The sequence below is a fragment of the Protopterus annectens genome, chromosome 4.part0 (assembly GCF_019279795.1).
Source record: "Protopterus annectens isolate FY-2018-M chromosome 4.part0, PAN1.0, whole genome shotgun sequence".
NCBI lineage: Eukaryota > Metazoa > Chordata > Ceratodontiformes > Protopteridae > Protopterus > Protopterus annectens.
The window spans coordinates 932,695,402-932,716,909 of NC_056733.1; the positions used below are offsets into that span (position 1 = coordinate 932,695,402).

At 44.2% G+C, this 21,508-nt stretch overlaps 1 protein-coding gene across 1 annotated transcript in view; it reads left to right on the forward strand.

Annotated features, from left to right (window-relative positions):
- The window catches only part of KNTC1 (kinetochore associated 1), a 3,090,908-nt gene that overhangs the window by 2,729,947 nt on the left and 339,453 nt on the right, over positions 1–21,508 (forward strand). The window contains exon 61 of the mRNA XM_044068909.1: positions 18,725–18,814. Coding sequence (XP_043924844.1) covers positions 18,725–18,814 — 90 coding nt within the window. The remainder of the gene's footprint in view (positions 1–18,724; positions 18,815–21,508) is intronic.

The following is a 21,508-nucleotide window of genomic DNA, read 5'->3' on the forward strand; positions in this document are numbered from 1 at the left end:
ACTTCAGTTTCCAAAGTAACTATCCAGATGGATTTCTAGCTGCATTTCCTTCATCTATTCTTCAAATGGCAAGGAATTACCCTTCAAGGTAAAGGTTCACTCTACACGTTCAGTGTCTACTTCTATTGCCTTTCAGGCTAGGATGTCTGTGGATGATATTTATGGTGCAGCTACTTGGGGATCTCCACACACCTTTATTAGTCATTACAAATTGGATCTGGTATCAAGGGGCAGATCCTCATTTGGTTCCACAGTGCTCAGGAGTATTTTCCAGTGAGCTGCCCAAGGTCTAGGTGCTAGGGAGGCTGTCCCATGGGTAAGAATGTAGGCGAGATTAGACTACATAACATCAAGAAGTTATGTACTCACCATAACGTTCGATGTATGTAGTCCATCTCGCCTCACATTCTTACTAACCCACCCACCTACCCCCCTCCTGGAGGACCTAGAGGTCGAGTCTCTAGTTTCAGCACTCCTTGATGTGTTGAGTTGGTTCTTCTTCTCAACGTGTGTGTGTGTGTGTGTGTGTGTGTGTGTGTGTGTGTGTGTGTGTGTGTGTGTGAGCTCGCTGCAAACAAGATCTGGGGGATAGGAGCATTGCAGCATGGGATACATCTTAGCCACGAGCCAATTGAAGACTTCGAGCTAGAGTATGAACGAGTCGGAGATGAGGTTCGGCTCCGAACCCACGGGTAAGAATGTGAGGTGAGATGGACTACATACATCGAACATTATGGTGTGTACATAACTTCTTGATTTTTCTTTTTGACATTAACAAAACATGTTGGAGAAACATGCATCTCCCAGAGATTGCCACTCCTCTGGAATAAGCTCCCACTTCATGTGAAGCAGAGCTCCTCCGTGACCCTATTTAAGCGCGACCGTCCGTTCTCCCCAGGAGTGGTACCTATGTCTCTCATGGACAGTGGTAGGTGGTGCTATCATAGAATCACTCTGCTAACAACTATCTAACTAGTCTCAGTAAGGGTACATGGGTTTTTACACAGTTAGGCTTGTAAAGGCCCTAGGGCCATTAGCCTAGTAACTGCCTATAAACCTATGTTATGTATACAAGCCGTTACTGTATAAGGCTAGGGGAATGCTAAATGAAAGACGAGCTACGGTAGAGTTTTAGAGGAGTGTACAACAAAAAAGTATTCTTTCAAATCAGGTAATCAAAAACAATTTTGTACTGTGGGGAGAACAAACTTATCCCACTTAACTCTTGCCATCTTACCCACCCAAGTATGATGCTTCCATTCAGTAGTTTTCCCAAGACCATATCAAATATTTGTCAAAAGCGAAACTGGGCTTTGTGCCTTCCTCTAGACCTCAACTATACCCCCAATAGCCCCCCGTACTATGAAGAGTACCCCCTAAACATTGCAAAGTGCTGCCTCCATTTGACACCACATTCTGTACCCCCAAGAAAGAAGACTCCATAAGCATGGTAGTGACATTCTTCCTGCATAGCCCGCATGAGTACCGTTGACCTCTGCTTTGAGAACAGTTGCCAAAGACCACTGGGATTCTCAACATGATCATGGGAGGTCATATTCTGGAGCTTTTAGGATCCACTCCCATGAAAAAAAGAGTGCAACTCAAGAAAAAGAGAGTGCTCCACAGACTTTGTGAAAAAGGCCAGGGCAATATTCTACACAGTGGACTGTATAGCCTGTTCCTTATTTAAGAGACAAACAGTTGTACTCCCCCCTTTCCCTTTAGGTGAAGGAAGTGGAAGACTTCTCTCCCATCCTGAACCTCAGTAATTTCATTAGGCACATCTGATGCCTGAAGTTCCAGATGCCTTTTCACCTCTGCTTCCCTTAGGAATCTGCATCAGCTCTGAATTCCATATCAGATGTTATTGGATGTATTTATTTGGTAGATCCTTAAAAATCCAAGATGGTTGCCATAACTGTGTATTTCCTTCACAGGGACTTTAGTCTTCCACCTTTGAGATTTTGTATGATCTGTATTGACAACCAGAGCATTGAGTCTTTGTCAAAGATGATGGTGATGATGTGGTAATTTTTATTAACAGTTGTCCATTAAAGAATCGACCACTAACTTTTATGATGTCCTCATGTTTCATCTGAGGGAGGTAATCCATATCAAGAACATTTTACCACCTGATGACCTATTGATAGCTACACACACCTTGGTCTCATCTTGCTGTTAGTTCTGGAGCTACCTTTTTGTGAGGCCTTCAAGACTATGGACTGCATTTACTGTAAGACTCCATTGCCCAATTAATTATACTTAACTCATCACAGACTACTACATCTCTTCTTTGAAGTCTTCTTGTAATCAAGCCAGCTCTGAAGGAGAATTGCTGTTCACTTATTAGGCTACAGCCATGACCCTGTGAGCTGACAGAAAATATCTGTGCTATCCCCAAAGGGTTTTCACTTCCTGTACTGTCACTGAATGGCCTCAATATTGGATGGGGTCCTGGCAGCTCAAGACCCCACATCTTAGCAAGCTGCTTTCACAGCATGACTTCATGTCACTGTCTCACTGGTGCAGGAAAGCATATTGTGCTGCAACCTGGTACTGTTGCTTTATCTGATTCACTGTTGATGCAGGGTGCTTTGTGAGGGCCATCCTCTTGCCAGTCTCTAACTTAAGATCTATGACACTGCATATAATGTGGTTGACTCTCTAAATATTTCTTAGTTTAAACCTTTCTAGACTTGAGCATCTCCCACTTAACTTCTTTGTACTACTTTTGTTTTTTATCCCTTTTTACTATACACAGACTGTCACCTGTGAATGTGCTACCTAATGAAAGATGTTCTGTTATCATAATGTATATGCTGTTTTGGTAAATCATATAGTGTATTAATTCAGATACTACCTGTGTTAATTTATTACACTGAAATTGCAGAATAGTGGGAAGCATGGAATGATGTTCTTCGTGTTTCACTGTTGCAGTCATTACATTTGGGTTATCTGCCTGCAGGTAGCCCTCAGCCGGCCTGACTATCAAAGTCTTGGATCCCTGCATCGGATGCTGTCGATTCTTCCATGATGTCAGGTCATCAGGGGTATAAAGCATGCAGCCGACGCCATTACATCAGTCTTTCTTGCCGTGCGGTGCCCGAAGCAGAAGCAGTTCGCAAGTGCCAGTTGGCTGACTCCTGAAATTTTCATTTTCGAGTTTCAGAACCAAAGTCCTCAAAAAAGCTAAGTACCCCATTGGGGATACTTTTTCTTGCTCCAAACCGATGGCAGGAAAAGTTAACAAATGTGTTACCTGTGGAAAGCAAATAGCTCGTAAAGATTTTAATTCGTACTGCATTCCTTGCTTAGGCCCAGACCACAACTTCCCTCGCTGTCGGTTTTGTGCCTTATTCAATCCTCGAACTGTTCATCATCTGTTCATTTTTGCATCAAATTATTTCGGTACTCAGTTTAACTATCCAGAAATGGCTTCCGTAAGCCATCTGAATACCGACATTCAGAAAAAACGTAAAGATAAAGACAGAGACAGACCGCATAGGTCCAAAGCTGCTGACGATGCTTCCATTAAGCTAGTTGCCAGTTCGCCGGTACTCAGTGAGGCACTTTTGCAGCCCCTGATACCGGCTACTTCAGATTCGCAGGCCTCTATTGAGACCCATTCAGAGTCCGGTATGCCACGAGATGCTTCTTTGACCATGGGACCTGCGGATGTCTCTACCTTGGATGGGTCCGGAGCTGCTGTGCAGGCACCAGCGTCTGAGGGTGTATTCAGGCCTACTGACTTGCATTTCAAACCAACACCATCTTCTTCTTCAAGGCCTAGAAAACCAACATCCAAACCGCATGGTCAGGCCCATATGCCTAAAAAACAAATGATAAGAATGGCTGAAGACCTTATTACTTTAATTAGGGGAAGCCAGCCTTCACCCTCTAAGAGACCTAGAACTGATTTTCCTTCTGATTCTTCTGATCAGGATTCTGAAATTTCTGTTTCTTCTGATTACCAGGATTTGCCCTTATCTACCTATGAGGATTCTGATGCAGAGGACTCCATTCCCTCGGCTTCCCCTCCAGAAGATTTTTCTTTTGGTGAAACCTTGCACACTCTTAGGGAGCATTTCCGCTGGGAAAGCCAGGATTACTCTGACTCCAAAAAGAGACTTAGGGAATTCTTACTTCTCCCTCAACACAGGCCTTTAGCTATCCCTTCTGTTCTGGACATTGTAGATGATGCCTTCTTGGAATCTAGCCTGTCCCCATACACTTTACCTCCAGCTCCCAGGAAACCTGACCGGTATTACAGAGTACCTGACTCTCACAAGTTCCTCTTCAAGAATCCTACTGTGGACCCAGAGACCATTTCCCAGGGACCTAAAGGCATTAAGGCTACTACTGCCAAAAACCCTACCCCCTCTGACAGAGATTCCAGGGCCTTGGACAGATGGGGTAAGACTGTATACACTTCTGCTACTTTGGCCATTAGGGCCATAAACTGCCAGTTTCATATGTTAAAGTATCAGCAGCATACTATGGGACTACTTAAACAGAAAATGATGTTGATTCCTGACTGTGCTGAGAATAAAGAATTACAGGATTTAATGCATTCTGCTGAACAAGTTGGTAAACATACTTTGCAATGTGGTTTTGACTTTTTAGAAGCATCTTGCAGAGCTGCTGTCACTGGGTCTGTTCTTAGAAGGCATGTTTGGCTTAAGGAGCAAAATTTGCCAGATCATGTTCAAGCTAAATTACCGGATGCTTCCTTAAACCAAGACCGCCTGCTTGGCAACAAAGCAGAAGAATTCCTTAAAAAGATGGAGGAAAAAGCTAAATCTATGCAAACTGTTAGAGATTTCCTGCAAGTACAGCCTTCCAGATTTAGTAGGCATTGGCCTTCTAAGAATTGGTCCTTTCCTGTCTCTTCCAGGCCTTCTCATTCCAAACCCAGGAACAGCAGACCACCTTGGCTACAGTCTCAAGGTACTCACAGGCCTAAGTAGAGGGGGCTCTCACTTCCAAAGCTGGAAGTACTAAGACACCCCCCTATGGAAAACTGTCACAATGACTTAACCTTAAACCTTCCAAGCCCTGCATGCAGAAAACTGGGAACTCATTACCCAGGACAAATGAGTTTTAAATATAGTTTCCCAAGGATACAGATTCCACTTCCACACCTTACCAACCCGAAACGGTTGGCCAGACCTACCCCCCAAATCAGTGGGCAGAGGCTCAATAGCAGGTTCTCTCTCTTCTAAGTATCAGGGCTATTCAAACTGTCCCAGCAGAAGAAAGGGGACAAGGTTTTTACTCGACTTTTCCTGGTACCCAGAAAAGACAGCTCCTGGCGTCCTATCCTGGACCTCTCTATTCTAAACACCTTTTTTGGTAATCCCAAAATTCAAAATGCTAACATTACACCAGCTGCTTTCTCTGCTAGGCAAAGATGCCTGGTTGGCAACCTTAGACTTAAAGGAAGCTTACCTACGCATTCCAATAATGGAATCTTGCAGGAAATACCTACGCTTCAGAGCAGGCTCCATGCACTATCAGTTCTCTGCACTTCCCTTTGGCTTATCTACTGCACCCAGGGTATTCACAAAGTGCCTAGCTCCAGTCATTGCATTTTGCAGGTGAAGAACTATTCAAATATACCCATACCTGGACAATTGTCTAACTCCGTCAGGAAGCCAGGACATGCTACTAAATCATCTGACATTTGTAAAGAAACTTCTAACCTCACTGGGGTACACCATAAACGAAAAGAAATCTCATCGAGTACCCTGCCAACAAATTCCTGGGAGCAAGCTTGAACACAACTTCCCAGATGGCTTACCTCACGCCAGAGAAACAAGTTTATTTGACAGCCTACTTCAAACTATTGGCCACAAAGACCCAGCTATCTGCAATAAAAATCCTGCAAGACCTGGGGTCCATGGCCTCCAGCATTCTACTAATTCCATATGCAAGACTGCATATGAGGAAACTACAATGGTATGTAAAAAGCCAATGGTGTCAACATTCTCAGGACCTGGAATCAATGATTCCTATCATTCCTTGTATAAAGACAAGAGTTCCTTTGGTGGGCAGAGGACTGCTACCACAACAAGGGACGCTAGCCCCCTGCTGCCCAAACCCTAACAACAGATGCATCAGACTATGCATGGGGGGCTCACTTGGCAGGGAAGTGCATTCGGGGCGAATGGAACCCGAGTCAGATGCACCTGCATATCAGTCAAAAAGAAATGTTAGCCGTATAGAATTTCCTGACAGCCTTCATGGACCACATTCTTCAGGACAATTATTGGTAAAGACAGACAACACCTCTGTTATGTGATACATAAAAAATGCAGGGTGAAACCCACCGGTATCCTCTCTGCAGACTAGCCATGGCTCTGTGGAACACAGCCTTGAGCTACCAAGTGCACCTACATGCTTAATTCCTGCCAGGCAAGCTAAATTCACTGGCAGACGACCTAAGCAGAAATCTCATGGACCCACACGAGTGGAAACTGGAACCAAAGATATTCAACATTTTGAGAAACAAATGGGGAACCCAGAGATAGACTGGTTTGCCTCCCCTCATAACTACCAGTTGGACAAATTCTGCACAAGAACTTCCCACAGTCAAGCTTGGAAATTGGATGCCCTGTCCTTCACCTGGTAAAGCCTCTCAGTTTATGCCTTTCCCCCTCTGCCTCTCCTGTCAAAACTTCTGCCAAAGATCAAACAGGACAAACCAAGGACAATACTGATTCCACCAGACTGGCCACGCAAGCACTGGTACCCCCTCTTGAGCAGTATGTCACTGCTGGAACCATGGCACCTGCCTCAGACCCCTTCCCTGCTGTCCCAGCAGGAGGGCCAGATTCTGTACCCCCAGCTTCACACCCTGAACCTTGCAGCCTGGCTAATTCCTTGAGCTCTCCATTAGCATCCCTCAGTAAGCAGGTGCTAGATGTCAATCTGGAGGCAAGGAGGCCGAGTACTAGAAAATTCTATGCTGAAAAGTGGAAAAGATACTGCTCCTGGAGCCAGACTCAGGGGATGGGCACAACAGTACCCAGCTTACCGCATATTCTTCAGTACTTAACAGAGATGCTCCACAAGGGCCATTTCATCTCATTGTTATACTGAGCCCACCCCTCTTCTCTTAGACCCTGCTGAAACTTAAAATTTAAGACTACCCAGGAGAGCCCCTACTCCAGCCTGGGACCTTAACTTTGTATTGGAAAAGCTCACTCTACCTCCTTTTGAGCCAGCTGCAACTGCAAAGTTGAAATTCCTTTCTTGGAAAACAGCCTTTCTTCTAGCTATCACTTCAGCAAGAAGAGTGTCTGAATTACAGGCCCTCATCGCAGTGGAACCCTTCATCATCTTCCATGCAGACAGAGGGTCCCTCAGGACCAATCCTTCCTTTATGCCCAAGGTGGTATCCAGTGTGGCCCTTAATCAGTCCATTTATTTGACTACCTTTTTTCCTAAGCCACAGAACAAAGGAGAATGAATACTGTACTCTTTGGACATGCACAGAAAACTTAGATTTTATTTGGACAGGACTAAGCCTTTCAGAAAAACTGAACAGCTGCTAGTTGCCTTTGCTGCAGGGACAGAGGGGGGAAGGCCATTTCAAAGCAAACCATTTCTAAGCGGATTGCAAATTGGATTGATTTCTGCTATAAGCACCATGGAAAACCTACCCCAGAGGGGATAAGATCACATTCCACCAGGGCTGCATCTACCTCTACAGCCTTTATCAGAGGTGTCCCTGCTAGGGACATCCTAGAAGTTGCTACCTGGAGCTCTGTGCATACCTTCACCAAGCATTACCACTTGCCTATTTTTTCTAAATCCAGAGCTGGTTTTGCCACTGCAGTCTTGCAGGGCTTAATAGCTGGTCCTAATGCTCTCTAACTTCTTCCTCAGCTTTGGGAATCTACCCAAATGTAATGATTGCAACAGTAAAACACGAAGAACATAGTACAGTTGTGTACTTACCAAATGTAGATGTTAGAGTGTATTCACAGTTGCAGTTCTGGTTACCCTCCCTCCAGCCCCCTGACTTCTCTTGGCTACACCTTCCTTCTTGTTTAGTGTATTTCAGCTTTCTGATGTATTTGCTTTTTTTTTTGGAGGTGTAACCTAATATAAATTTAAATTATAAAATTGCTTCCCATTATGGGGGCACCTTACATCTGGGGCAAGAAAAACTGATGTAATGGCGTCGGCTGCATGCTTTATACCCTGATGACCTGACGTCATGGAAGAAGCGACAGCATCCGACGCAGGGATCCAAGACTTTGATGTTCAGGCTGGCTGAGGGCTACCTGCAGGCAGATAACCCAAATATAATGACTGCAACCCAAATATAATGACTGCAACAGTGAATACACACTAACATCTACATTTATGGTAAGTGTACACAACTGCACTTTCTCCTTACACCCACATCTGGGTGATCTCAGGCTAAATATTTACAAATGTGGGGGTGTGCGGGGTTTGAAGCTGAGTGAGGGGGCCCCAAATCTCTCTGCTCTCAGGCTAAATATTTCCAAATGTGGAGGTGTGAAGCTGTGGAAGGGGCTTGCCATATGGAAAACTTTTATCTGAAGTGGTTAATCTTCCATTCCGAACCCTCGGAACCGAGTCGGCCAAATATCAGGCTAGCGTACACCAAACTCTCGAGCCATGCTACTACCCACAATGCCCTTCATCCCATACCTCAGATCTCGTTTGCCGCGCAGCCATATAGCAGCATTTTCACCGAGCTCTCCAGCTAAGTAGTCTTGACTTATTTAAACTGTGTGTTTCTCCAATCATTTCTCTGCTATCCTTTTCTTACCGTTGTTGGTATTTTCCTGCCTTTTCTTTACTTTTACCACCCTCGTGGTAACTCTTCATACCAGTGCTGGTAATCTTGCCTTTCTCTCTCTCTCTCTCTCTCCTTTTGTCTGAGTGAGTGCTAGTATGTCAGAGAAAAGGGAACTTCAGGTTTTAAACACTGCATATCGTGCAGTGATAAATTACCGAACAGCGACTTGCATTTTAAATGCGTTTATTGTTTGGGCGTTTCGCACCTTTCTGCAACTCCCCCATGTGATATTTGTGCAAGTTTTAGTCAACGGACGTTTAATGAACGGGGGATATCTTGGAGATTTTGAGTCAGCGGGGTGACTGGAAATCTTCCACCTGTTCCCTGGAGGAATCTGTATTCCTACAAGCTTTCCGTTCCCAGCCCACTACTTCCTGGGTGACCCCTCCTGCAGATGGTTTGGTCAAATTCATCGTGCAGTGAATGTAGAAGAGTCTGGATTCAGTAGAAGCTATCCCCAGAAGATCAGACAAGGTACTTTCTCCCCCAGAGGATCAACCCTATTGGTCGAAATGCTTGCCAGTAGATACGGTGGTGGTGGCGGCAGCCACAAAAAAGGACCTGGCGGAAGTGAGTCCTGCTGTTCATCAGCCCAACAGGGAGCCCCGGGTGGTGGACAGGTTAAGGAAGCGAGTTTTTGCTGCATCGACCTTTGCTGTGCGTTCGCTGAATTTCCTGGCACACTTTACGAGACTCCAGAAAGACCTTATTTCCGAACTCTCTGGTAGCCTCGCAGATCAAGTGTCGGATGGAGCACGTGACAAAGTGGCTTCCCAACTTGCCACCCTTGAAGCGATTTCAAATTCCTTCATGAGATTGCTCTCCCACGCAACCGAAGGAGCAGCTAGATAGAGCTGCAGGTGCTGGCGTGGTTGTCCGACGTCATGCCTGGATGCACATTTCTGACCTACCGGATTCCTTCAAGTCTTCCTTTTTGAATGCCCCTATTGAGCCCTTTGGTTCTAAGGTCAAGGATAGTTTGACCAGGTGTGAGCAGGACGGAAAGACCTTGTCTGCCATGGGCCTGCGCTTTTCCAAACCTCAGCGTTCCTTCTCCAGGAACCAGAGGAGTGGAAAGTTGTGGCATAAGAAGTCGCAAGGTTTCTTTCGTGACACACATGGCGAGGACTCCCCCAGAGGTGGTGGGGGGTCCGACGGTGGAAGACGCCCCTTTAGGGGCAGAGGGGTTTTCCGGAATCAGGGCTCTGGAGATTCTTTCTTCGGTAGACCCTATCAGCGCTCCTGAAGCGTTGCCCGATTGCTTTCCTTTGGAAGCAGTCGTGGCGTGTTTCTCTCTGCACCAAACAGCCTGGTCCTCCATTACCGACGATCTATGCATGCAGAGAATTCTCACCAGAGGCTATTACATTCCTCTCAAATCCTTTCCAAGACCTCAATTCTCCCTTCCTGACGTACCACCCAGTCAGAGGGAGGAGGCAGCTTCCGAAATCAGAAAGCTTCTTCTAGAGCGAGTCATCCAAAATGTCCCCCCAGATCATTATTGATTAGGGTTCTACTCCAGACTCTTATTGGTGCCAAAAAAGACGGGCGACTGGAGGCCCACCCTGGATCTCAGTCGTTTGAACGAGTCAGTCATACAGACCAAGTTCCGCATGGTCACTATTCAATCCATCCTTCCATTCCTTCGGGAGGGTGTGCGGATGTGCTCTCTAGATCTCCGGGATACGTATTACCACATCAAAATGGACAAATGCTCCAGAAGACTGCTGCACTTCCAGCTGGGAGCCAATCATTTTCAATTCAGAGCCCTGCCTTTCAGTCTGTTGACAGCCCCCAGAGTGTTCATGAAATGTCTAGCGGTGATGACAGCTCACTTGAGACTTCACGGATTCCAGGTGTTTCCTTATCTGGACGATTTGCTCCTCTCCGCCCCCACCGAGCGTCTACTGACCAGGGTCCTTCACTACACTCTGTCTCTGGCAGAGTCTTTGGGTATTACTATCAATTAGGAAAAATCAAACCTTCAGCCCTCACAACAACTGGAATTCATAGGGGCTATGTTCAGCACTCAGCTCGGCCTACTATCTTTTCCTTATCACAGGCTACTAAGACTGAGAACACATGTGCAAGTGATACTCGACCGCCGGAAAGTGTCTGCAAGGGAAGTTCTGCAGACTCTGGGTTCCATGGCGGCAGCCATTCCCATTGTTCCGTTGGCCAGACTTAATATGCGCCTGTTACAGTGGCTTCTTCAAATTCAATGGATACACAATCATCATCCCTTGAATGCACTAATCCTCATCACCGATCACTGCAAACAGGATCTCCTCTGGTGGATGAGAATGGATGAAAGTCTTTGGTGTCGCCCCTTTCAACCTCTTCAGCCCAACGCCACGGTGACTACGGACGCTTCCCTGATAGGGTGGGGGCCACTTTCAGGGAAAATCTGTTCAAGGTACATGGTCTCCTCTGGTCTCCTCTTTAAGTCGACTTACTTATCAGCGTTCTAGTGCTCAGAGCTGTGTTACTGGTGTTACAAGCTCTCCATCCTCTCGGACCGATTGCTATCCAGTCCGACAACATGTCTGTGGTCTGGTACATCGACAAGCAGGGAGGGACTAGATCTTATCCCCTTTGCCACGAAGCTGTGAGAATTTGGCAGTGGGCGATAGCTTCCAACCATTTCCTGATTGCTACACACATCCCGGGGAGTTCCAACGTGATTGCGGACAGGCTGAGCAGATGCATCCTGCTTCCTCACGAGTGGTCTCTCAACCCCAGAGTGGCGGAGGAAATTTTCAGCCGCTGAGGCCGGCCTTGCTGCGATCTGTTTGCCTCCCCCTCCATTACGAAGTGCAGCAGCTACTTTGCCCTCTTTCCTCCGCACGGGGAGTCCCCGAGAGATACTCTGACTCACGATTGGCCCACAGGTCTCCTGTACGCTTATCCTCCCATTCCCTTGATACCCTTGGTCTTAAGGAAGGCTACTCGGTTGAGAAGAATGATTCTCATTGCTCCGTTCTGGCCTCGACAGATTTGGTTCCCCTTCCTTCAGCCACACCTGCTCCGACCTCCTTGGATCCTGGACTTCCGTCAGGATCTCATTTCTCACCCCAAGGGTTGTCGTCTCCAAATCTGACCATGCTCAAACTGCCAGCTTGGTTGCTCCACTTCCGTTAGTAGCCAGCCTTGAATAACTGTCTCTTCCGGTACGAAATATTATTTTGGCCTCCCATAAACCTTCTACCAGAAAACTTTATAAAGACAAGTGGAAATGCTTTTCCTTGTGGGCACAAGAGCTGTCTCTGTTCCAGTAGCTATGGTTCTTCAATACCTGACCGATCTTTTCCATAACGGGGCTTCTGTGTCCACGGATCGGATGCATCTAGCTGTCATCTCCAATTTCCATGATGGTTCAGACGGAATTCCTATTATATTTTCTCGTCTGTGTAAGACCTTCTTGAAGGGGATTTTTCATTCTAGACATCCCTTTAGGCAACCTGTGGAATCATGGAATCTGTGTAGGTTGCTTCAAACTTTGGCTCTACCTCCCTTTGAGCCGGCTGCAACCTGTGGTGTGAAATTTCTGTCCTGGAAGAGCTTGTTTCTGGTGGAGGTTACTTCAGCCAGACGTGTATCAGAGCTGCAAACATTATGCATTGAGTCCTTATTTGATTTTCCATAAGGACAGAGTATCACTTTGCACCAATCCCACTTTCTTACTCAAGGTGGTTTCGGAATTCTCTATTAATCAGTCCATTGAGTTGCCCGTGTTTTTCCCTAATTATACCAACAAAGGGGAATACTGTCTCCATTCCTTGGATGTCCACAGACAGTTGCGTTTTTATTTGGACAGGACAAAATCATTTCATAAGTCAGATCAGCTTTTTGTTGCCTTTGCGGGTTCTATAATGGGATCGCCAGTGTCTAAGGTTACCTTGTCTAAATGGCTTAGGGATTGCATCTCCTTTGTTTATTCTCTGGAGGAGGAATCAGCTCCTGGAGGCATTAAACCTCATTCTAATAGAGCTGTGGCCACTTCTATTGCCTTTCATGCTAGGGCTTCCATAGATATTTGTACAGCCGCCACTTGGGCTAAACCCCATACCTTTATCAAGCATTACAAATTGGATCTGATCTCCCGGGGAAGAGCTGCCTTTGGCTGTATGGCTCTCTGGAATGTTCTTCCACGAGGGCCATCCAGATTCTGTAGTAGCTAGAGACTCAGTCCCATCAGTGAGGAATGGGAGAAGATTAACAACTTCAGATAAAGAAGTTATGTCTTGCCATAATGTTCCATCTGAGTTGTTGTTGATCTTCCATTCATCACACCCTCCCACGTTCCCCCGCCAAAGGCTCCTGGCGGATCTTCGGGTCATTTTGGTGTGTTAAGGTGTTTGCGCAGAGATGGCCTCTGCCTTTATTTCTGTTTCTAATATATGTTTCTACTATATGTTCTGCAAACTCGATCTGAGATATGGGATGAAGGGCATTATGGGTAGTAGCGTGGCTCGAGAGTTTGGTGTACGCTAGCTTGGTATTTGGCCGACTCTCGGAACCGTACCCATCAGTGATGAATGGAAGATGATCAACAACTCAGATGGAACGTTATGGTAAGACATTGTTTTTTTTTTTGCTGTGCTTTTATGTCACAGTTGTTGGTGTACTGAATTGTACAGTTTTATATGAAAGAGTTTGATGAAATTAGTTTTTTTGTTCATGTACTTATACAATTGATTGTATGTATTTTTAAGTGTATATAGATAGCATTACATCAAGTCACATTTGATCAAGGCTCAATGTCTGATATCCAAAGCACTGAATTTTGATTAATTGAGTGTAATACCTTGCACACATTAAGTGGAAATTCCACACGTGCATGTAAAAATGTGCAAAATCTGAGATTTTCAACAGTGGAAAACTCAATAAAATCCTTAACTGTTGTATTATCTCCTAGCTCAGAATCTGCAAACTGCACTATACACAGAGCTTGCTACAGATAGCACAATACAAAAAAATACAACTTTTTGCAGAGGGGCAAGCCCCCTGTACCTGCTGTGTTGTGGGTTGCACCCCCCACACCCTTGCAACTGTAGTAACTTGGTATTACATAACAGTAGGGGAAAGAGAGAAAGTGAAATCCCCACTATACCACTTTCTTCTTCACTTTTAAGATTTGTTTTTGATGAAATAATAATTAACCATAACATAAAGATCATTTTATCACGGAAAGGAATAGTGTAGGAGCATTTCTCCCTGGGCCTCCACTGAAAATGGGCTGTGCCCCAGTTGGAATTTCCTGGTAAACAAATGTTAAATAAAATAAATATTGTGGCATTATTATCTGAAGTGAAGGAAGATGTGATGCCCTTTCTTATCATTGTTGCAGTATTCCTTACTAAATGGATATGCTACCAAGAATAGTTGTACATCTGCCTAGATGCTGCAGATCTAGGGTGGCAAGCTTCTTCCAACATCATCAGGATTCAGGGAGTGTGATGAGGGCACTGCTTTTGACTCCTCAGGCCTTGCATTCCTTGTGTGATCCAGGTCCTGTCCAGGTTAACACAGACAACACCACTGTCATGTGGTATGAAAACAAGCAAAGGGGCTCAAAGTCGTACCTTTATGCAGGCTAGCTCTTCTTGTTCTGATATTTGATATGTGCCATCATCTGGCCCCTCGGACAATTTACATTCCCTCAGAGCACAGTCTTTTGGCAGACATCCTAAGCAGATCCTCACGAATGGATGCTTCACAAAGAGGTCCTCCTGGGCATTATCCATTGGTAGGATACTCCTCAGGTAGATCTGCTTGCCCTCCTCTCTGAGCAGACAACTTCCAGGTTCTGTTTCAGGATGCCTAGTCCTCTGGCTTGAAAAATAGACACCATGTCTTTTTCTTATAAAGTGCTATTTCTCTGTGCTTATCCCCTTCTCCTCTGTTGCTCAAGGTCTTAGAGAAGATCATAATGGAAAAGACCCAAAAGCTTGTTAATGACTCCCTTTTGACCAAGACAACATTGGTTGACCCTTCTCTCTCATTTGGCCAGGGGCAATCACAAATTCACAGGAGGCCTGAAAACCCACTAGTAGAAAATCTGTGTTGCCTAATGGAGGAGGTTTTCTCATTGGTGTGATGGGCATGAATAGGACCATCTTTTACTGGGTATTCCTACTGTTCTTTATCTGTGCGAGTTTCTCAATTCTAGACAGGCATATTCATGTGTTAGAGCTAATTTGTCAGCCATTTCTGCTTGTCTGCCCTTGGATTTAAAGTTAAACACCTTCTGAAAGGTGTCCCTCACATTAGGCCCCAGAGAAAGCCCATTCATCCTACTTGGGACCTTAATTTTGTTCTGGAGAAATTGACTCAGCCTCCTTTTGAGCCTGTAGCTTCCTCTACTTTGCAGTTCTGTACCTAGAAGATCTGTTTTTGTCTGTTTGGTGTGCCAAAAGGGTCTCTGAACTCCAGGATCCTATGACAGTTCCCCCCTTTTTTTGTAGAGGTAGAGTTTCTCTTTGTACCACTCCTTCTTTTATACCTAGGGTAATCAATCAGTTGGTCTTAAACTAGTCCATTCATCTTCCTTTCTTTTCCCCCTCACTTCAGAATTCTGGTGAAAGGGTTCTTCACACTTTAGATGCACAAAGACAGCTCAGATATCTAGATAAAACTAAAGATGTTAGAAATTTTGAGCAGTGTTTCTTTTCATGCCAAGAAATTGGGTTTAGTTGTTTATAAGCAATCCATTTCCTCTTGGATTGCTAAGGCCATTTGTTGTTGCTGTTCTTTTCATGGTAAGCAGTTTTATTTTCTGTTCATGCTCATTCTACCAGGGCAGCAGACTCTTAATGTGCTTTTTTTCAAGGGTCTGGATGCTAGATTCATTTTAGAAGCTGTTGCTTGGTTTTCTGTGTTTACATTACAAGTTGGATGAAGTGTCTAGGGTCATAGCTGGTTTCGTCATCGGCATTCTTCATATTTTTGGAGGGTTCTTCGGTTGATTCCTACTCCCATCCTGTGCAATAGCTTTTGTATTCTCCCTTTAGTATTGGAATACTTCTGCAGTGATATGGAAGGACATAGTATAGTATAGTGTAAGAACTTAACGGTATATGTCCTATTTTTCACTGTGGCAGTATTCCATCCCTCCCTCCTTCCTTGTCTTGGTTTCTGTATTCTTACCTTCTGGCTGAGCGGTTTTCACTGTGGCAGTATTCCATTCCTCCCTCCTTCCCCGTCTTGGTTTCTGTATTCTTACCTTCTGGCTGAGCGGTTTTCACTGTGGCAGTATTCCATTCCTCCCTCCTTCCCCGTCTTGGTTTCTGTATTCTTGCCTTCTGGCTGAGCGGTTTTCACTGTGGCAGTATTCCATTCCTCCCTCCTTCCCCGTCTTGGTTTCTGTATTCTTACCTTCTGGCTGAGCAGTTTTCACTGTGGCAGTATTCCATCCCTCCCTCCTTTCCCGTCTTGGTTTCTGTATTCTTACCTTCTGGCTGAGCGGTTTTCACGGTGGCAGTATTCCATTCCTCCCTCCTTCCCCGTCTTGGTTTCTGTATTCTTACCTTCTGGCTGAGCGGTTTTCACTGTGGCAGTATTCCATCCCTCCCTCCTTCCCCGTCTTGGTTTCTGTATTCTTACCTTCTGGCTGAGCGGTTTTCACTGTGGCAGTATTCCGTCCCTCACTCCTTCCCCGTCTTAGTTTATGTATTGTTACCTTCTGGCTGAGCAGTTTTCACTGTGGCAGTATTCCATCCCTCCCTCCTTCCTAGTCTTGGTTTCTGTATTCTTACCTTCTGGCTGAGCAGTTTTCACTGTGGCAGTATTCCATTCCTCCCTCCTTCCCCGTCTTGTTTTCTGTATTCTTGCCTTCTGGCTGAGCGGTTTTCACTGTGGCAGTATTCCATCCCTCCCTCCTTCCCAGTCTTGGTTTCTGTATTCTTACCTTTTGGCTGAGCGGTTTTCACTGTGGCAGTATTCCATCCCTCCCTCCTTCCCCGTCTTGGTTTCTGTATTCTTACCTTCTGGCTGAGCAGTTTTCACTGTGGCAGTATTCCATCCCTCCCTCCTTCCTAGTCTTGGTTTCTGTATTCTTACCTTCTGGCTGAGCGGTTTTCACTGTGGCAGTATTCCATCCCTCCCTCCTTCCCCGTCTTGGTTTCAGTATTCTTACCTTCTGGCTCTACAGTCCTTCTTTTTCCTGTATCTGGATGTACATGCTTTTTCTTTTGTTTATCTTGGGTTGCTCTAGTTCTTTTGGGAAAATTCAGCTCTGAGGAATAGGCACCTCTAAGTCACTTACGTAGTTTACATCCTGGGCATAAGATGTGCCTGATATATGGTTCTTGGAAGGGCCTAAGGCTTTGATATGCTGGACGGCTGAATGGCTGTCCTGTGTAGGATAGCCCTTTAATAAGAATACTGCAACAGTAAAAGTCACATGTCTACTGTTATGGTAAGTTCTTAGACAACTGCACTTCCCTTTAGAATAATTCTGTTTTCAAATCATAAAACAGAGATACTAAAAAAGTGTGCAATTAAGAATGTTTGTGGAGAACAAGACTTTGCAAAGTTATTTGAACAAGAGGTGTCAAAATGTACAGGGTTGAATAGCAATAACAGCTAAGAGGGCTTTGGACTGCAGATAGGAATGTTTTGTGGCTTTAAAATGTTAAAAGGAAAAAATTCATCATCTTATTTTAATTAATATAAATGATGTAGGAAATGTTTTGAAGTACTGCGGCTGACCGAATACGGGTTTTTTGTAGGACAAAGAGACATTTGATCTGACGATGTTAAGAAAGGGGAAAAAAAGATAATATTGATGTATACAATTGTAGAAAAAAAGGTTATGACTTTCAAAATTATACTGCAAAATGATATAAATGTAAAAAGCAGGGCCACTTTTTGGATGGACTGTGGGGAAATAGAAGTGATGACGATTCTACACATATACATATAAAAATATGCAAAACTGACATCATGCAACAGTAAAAAACCCAAGAAAAATCTTTATAAATTATACTGTTGTCTCTTGGCTTAGAAATTGCACTGTACAAAGGTCTTGCTACAGAAAATGCAATACAACAGTACACAACACAACATAAAACAACATTCAGTGAATCAGACTCTCCATATTTATGACTTTGATCTTGTTTCTTTCAAACTGAGAACCATGTATGTGTGTGTGTGTCTGTATTTGTGTGTGTATTATCTCTCTCTCTGTGTATATATGTATATATATATATATATATATATATATAAAAGAGAGTGAGAGTTACAAACAGGTTGTCTATTGTCAACTTGCTGCACCTGAAAAGAAGCCGGCATAGCTGATCAAAAATCAGCTGATCGAACATGTTTGCTTTTCTATAAGATTGCAGTATGTTGGGAATTGGGGAAATTTGTCCTTTCCCCACTGAGTATCTGTCTCGAAGTTGGTATATATAATTAGCAGGGGGTGTTGCCCATAAATAAGGCAAATTTTATTTTCAATAGGCTGCTGATCGACAAGTTTTATTTGGTAAGTTACCTTTTGGTAGATTAACTTTTCAATATATGGATATATACTGAAATATGTGTGTGACACACGTTTGTGTATGTAGTTATTTTGTGATATGTTAAGCACTGTTGGTTATAAAATAGCTGACAATAGTCCAAAGAGTGTAGCTTTGGTTTAGGAAGCAAAGTATCTAAAAAAAGAATTAGTCAATTGACAGCTTAATGTAGACATCCATTCACATGGAGGCTCTGTAATGCAGCCTCCTTTTGTGAAAATGCACCGAGAATATTATAGATGGAGCAACTGCCTGGTAGAATTCACTTCACAGATCATTCCTAGAGTTACGCTTGTGGGATAGCTTGTTTCTTGTGATATTCTTGAACCTATTTAAATGCCTTTTTAATTGTGTTTTTCTTTCATAGGGATTCCTTTCATCATATAATACAGAAACCGTCCTGGAACAAATTGTTGATCACTTAACAACAGGGGAGCTTTCAGGATTTGCATCACAGGTAACTGCCATAAGGTGCATGCTTCTCAGCCAGCCATCAATACTAAAGTGAATTTTTATATGGTGCTTTCTAACTTGGAAAGGATTATTAAAAAATACACAACATAGAAGCAGTCATATGATTTGCATCTGATAACACACTCTTAATTCTAAATTTAAAACCTGTAGATAGTCATTATGATGATGTGAGATAGTGCCAGCTGTGCCAGAGAGAGTAGGCCAATGCATGTGTAACATATGCCAGCATAGGTAGCTGGAGTTTTGTAAAGAATATGTCATTTCAATATCAAACAGATTTGTACAGATGCTTGTATTAAAATGTATTTATAAAGTTGCTTGTGTTAAAAAATGTATCACCAGTGGGTCCTGCTGGACAGAAAATAAATATACATGTATGTCAGGCTGTATTGTTGTAACTGCTGAAATGTGAATATTTTAACAGAGGATACTGGAAGGGAAGAGGTTAAGCTCAGCCCAGCTGATCTCAAGAAAAATAGCCTGAAATTAAATGACTTGATTTAGGCCATAAAGATTCTATTTCAAAGGTATGAATGCAGCCAGAGGCACAGTGTCTATGAAAAGCCTTTCTGCAGGAAGGATAGAAGTGTTGAAATTGTTTTATAGCTTCCAGATGCTGTATTAAGCCTTTAGCTAAAGTTTTTTGTGTGTATTGTGACACATCTGTGCCAAATCCTGGCTCAGTATCTAGTGCGGGGGTAGTGTGGGAACCACAGCCAGGTGATCAAATGTGATGTAATTCTGTAGCCAGCACTGAAATTGTATTTATAAGCTAGTGGGAGATGTAGTAGAAGCACTCAGCACTATGTTATTTGAACCTGACAACAAAAACACTCATCCATTTCATATTGCCTTGCTGTAGCAGGTAAGTAGGGAACAGTGATTATTCAGTCAGTCAGGAAAATATAGTGAGATTAGTTAAATGATGCTGTGATGTTGTCACTCTTGCCTTTATTCTCACTTGTGGGTCAGATCTGATCCACTGGATCCATCTCTGCCTTTTTCAAAAGTTTGAGCCTTCAGCCATGCTCGTGGGCATTCTTCCTTACCCATGATGCAGTTCCCTAAAACCCCAGATCTTGTTTGCCACTCATTGAAAGACTGTTGTTCTTGGAAGCTCTGGGCTAAGTGAAATTTTATTTATATATTCGTTGTATTTCCTACTTAATTAGGTTCATAGGTAGGTACTAGGCTATCTGCCTGAGGGCATTTTTATGCCTAGCCAGAGTGTGTCAGCTTTCGCTGCCCCATTGATTAATTAACTGATCCTCTGTCAAGCAGAGCCAATAAAGTGATCCCAGGGGTGTTTTTTCTGTTACCCATCCACTCGTCAAGGTTTCTCTTGAAGAGTGTTAGTGAGGGGCTCTGTCTGATGTAGTTTGGAATTTTGTTCCAAAGCATAGAGAGTCTCTGTGACAGGAATCTATCCCTCCAGCATGTTCTATTTATTGTTGTGGCGAGGTTTAGCTCACTAGAGCACGTAGCTCGCAGTGACTTGGATTTCTTTAGGTGTAGCATGTCCATCAATTCTGAGTTGAACATGACTTTGTAAGTCAGGCAGAGATCACCTCTGAGTAAGCGGTATGCCACTGAGTACAGCCGGAGTTTTTTCAGTCGAGCTGCATAGGACATATGTTTGAGGCCAGTAATCCTCGTGGTGAGGTACTTTTTTGGCCTTTCCAGCTGTTGGAAGTGTCTTGTGAGGTACATCCCAAATGGGGCATTGTACTTTATGATGGGTCTAATGAGTGATGAGTAGAGGGGCACTATAACCTCTTTATTTCTAGATGCAAACCCTTTAGTAATTAGATGGGCCACATACAAGGATTTCCGAACTACTTTGGCAATATGATTGTTAAAGGAGAGAATACTATCTACCTGGGTCCCCAGATCTCTTATTACCTCTTCTGTATTAAGGGGGCTTCCACCTGTGTGGTAATTCGTGGGTGTTTTGTTTTTCCCAAACGGGATGACTTTGCATTTTTTGGCATTAAGCTTGAGGCCATGACTTTGACACCAGGTGTCCACCTCAGTAAGGCCCTTTTGGAGGATGTCTCTGTCAGCCGGAGAATCAGTTATGGCTCCCAGTTTGCAGTCATCGGTGAACTTGGTTAGCCATTGTCCTCCTGTGTTTGCCTGTACTTTCTGAGAAGTATATGCCGAACAGTAGGGGTCCCAGAACCGAGCTTTGCGGGACACCACTTGTGACTGGTTTAGAGTCGGAAATGGAGCCCACTATTCTTATTGTGTGAGTTCTGTCTGTAAGCCAGATGGCAACCCATCTCGTGACATAGGGATTTATGCTCAGTCTATTGAGTTTTTCTATAATACCTGAGTGGGGAATGGTGTTGAAAGCCTTGGCGAGGTCAAGGTAGGCTGTGTGAACCACCTTTCCCTCATCCGTGGCCTTGGTGACTGTCTCGAAGAAGTCAACCAGGTTTAGTAAGCATGATCTGCCCTTAGCAAAGCCGAACTGGGTAGGGTCAAGTGTTTGGAGGTTCCCAATGTCTTTGTTAAGGAGTTCCATGATGATGCTGTCCATAGCCTTGCAGACCAGGCTAGTCAGGCTTATGGGGCGATAGTTACCAGGGTCAGTTGTGGCCCCTCATTTGTGGAGAGGAATAACCGTTGCTGTGCGCCATTCTATGTGCACGTAACCTGTGGAGAGGCTGAGGTT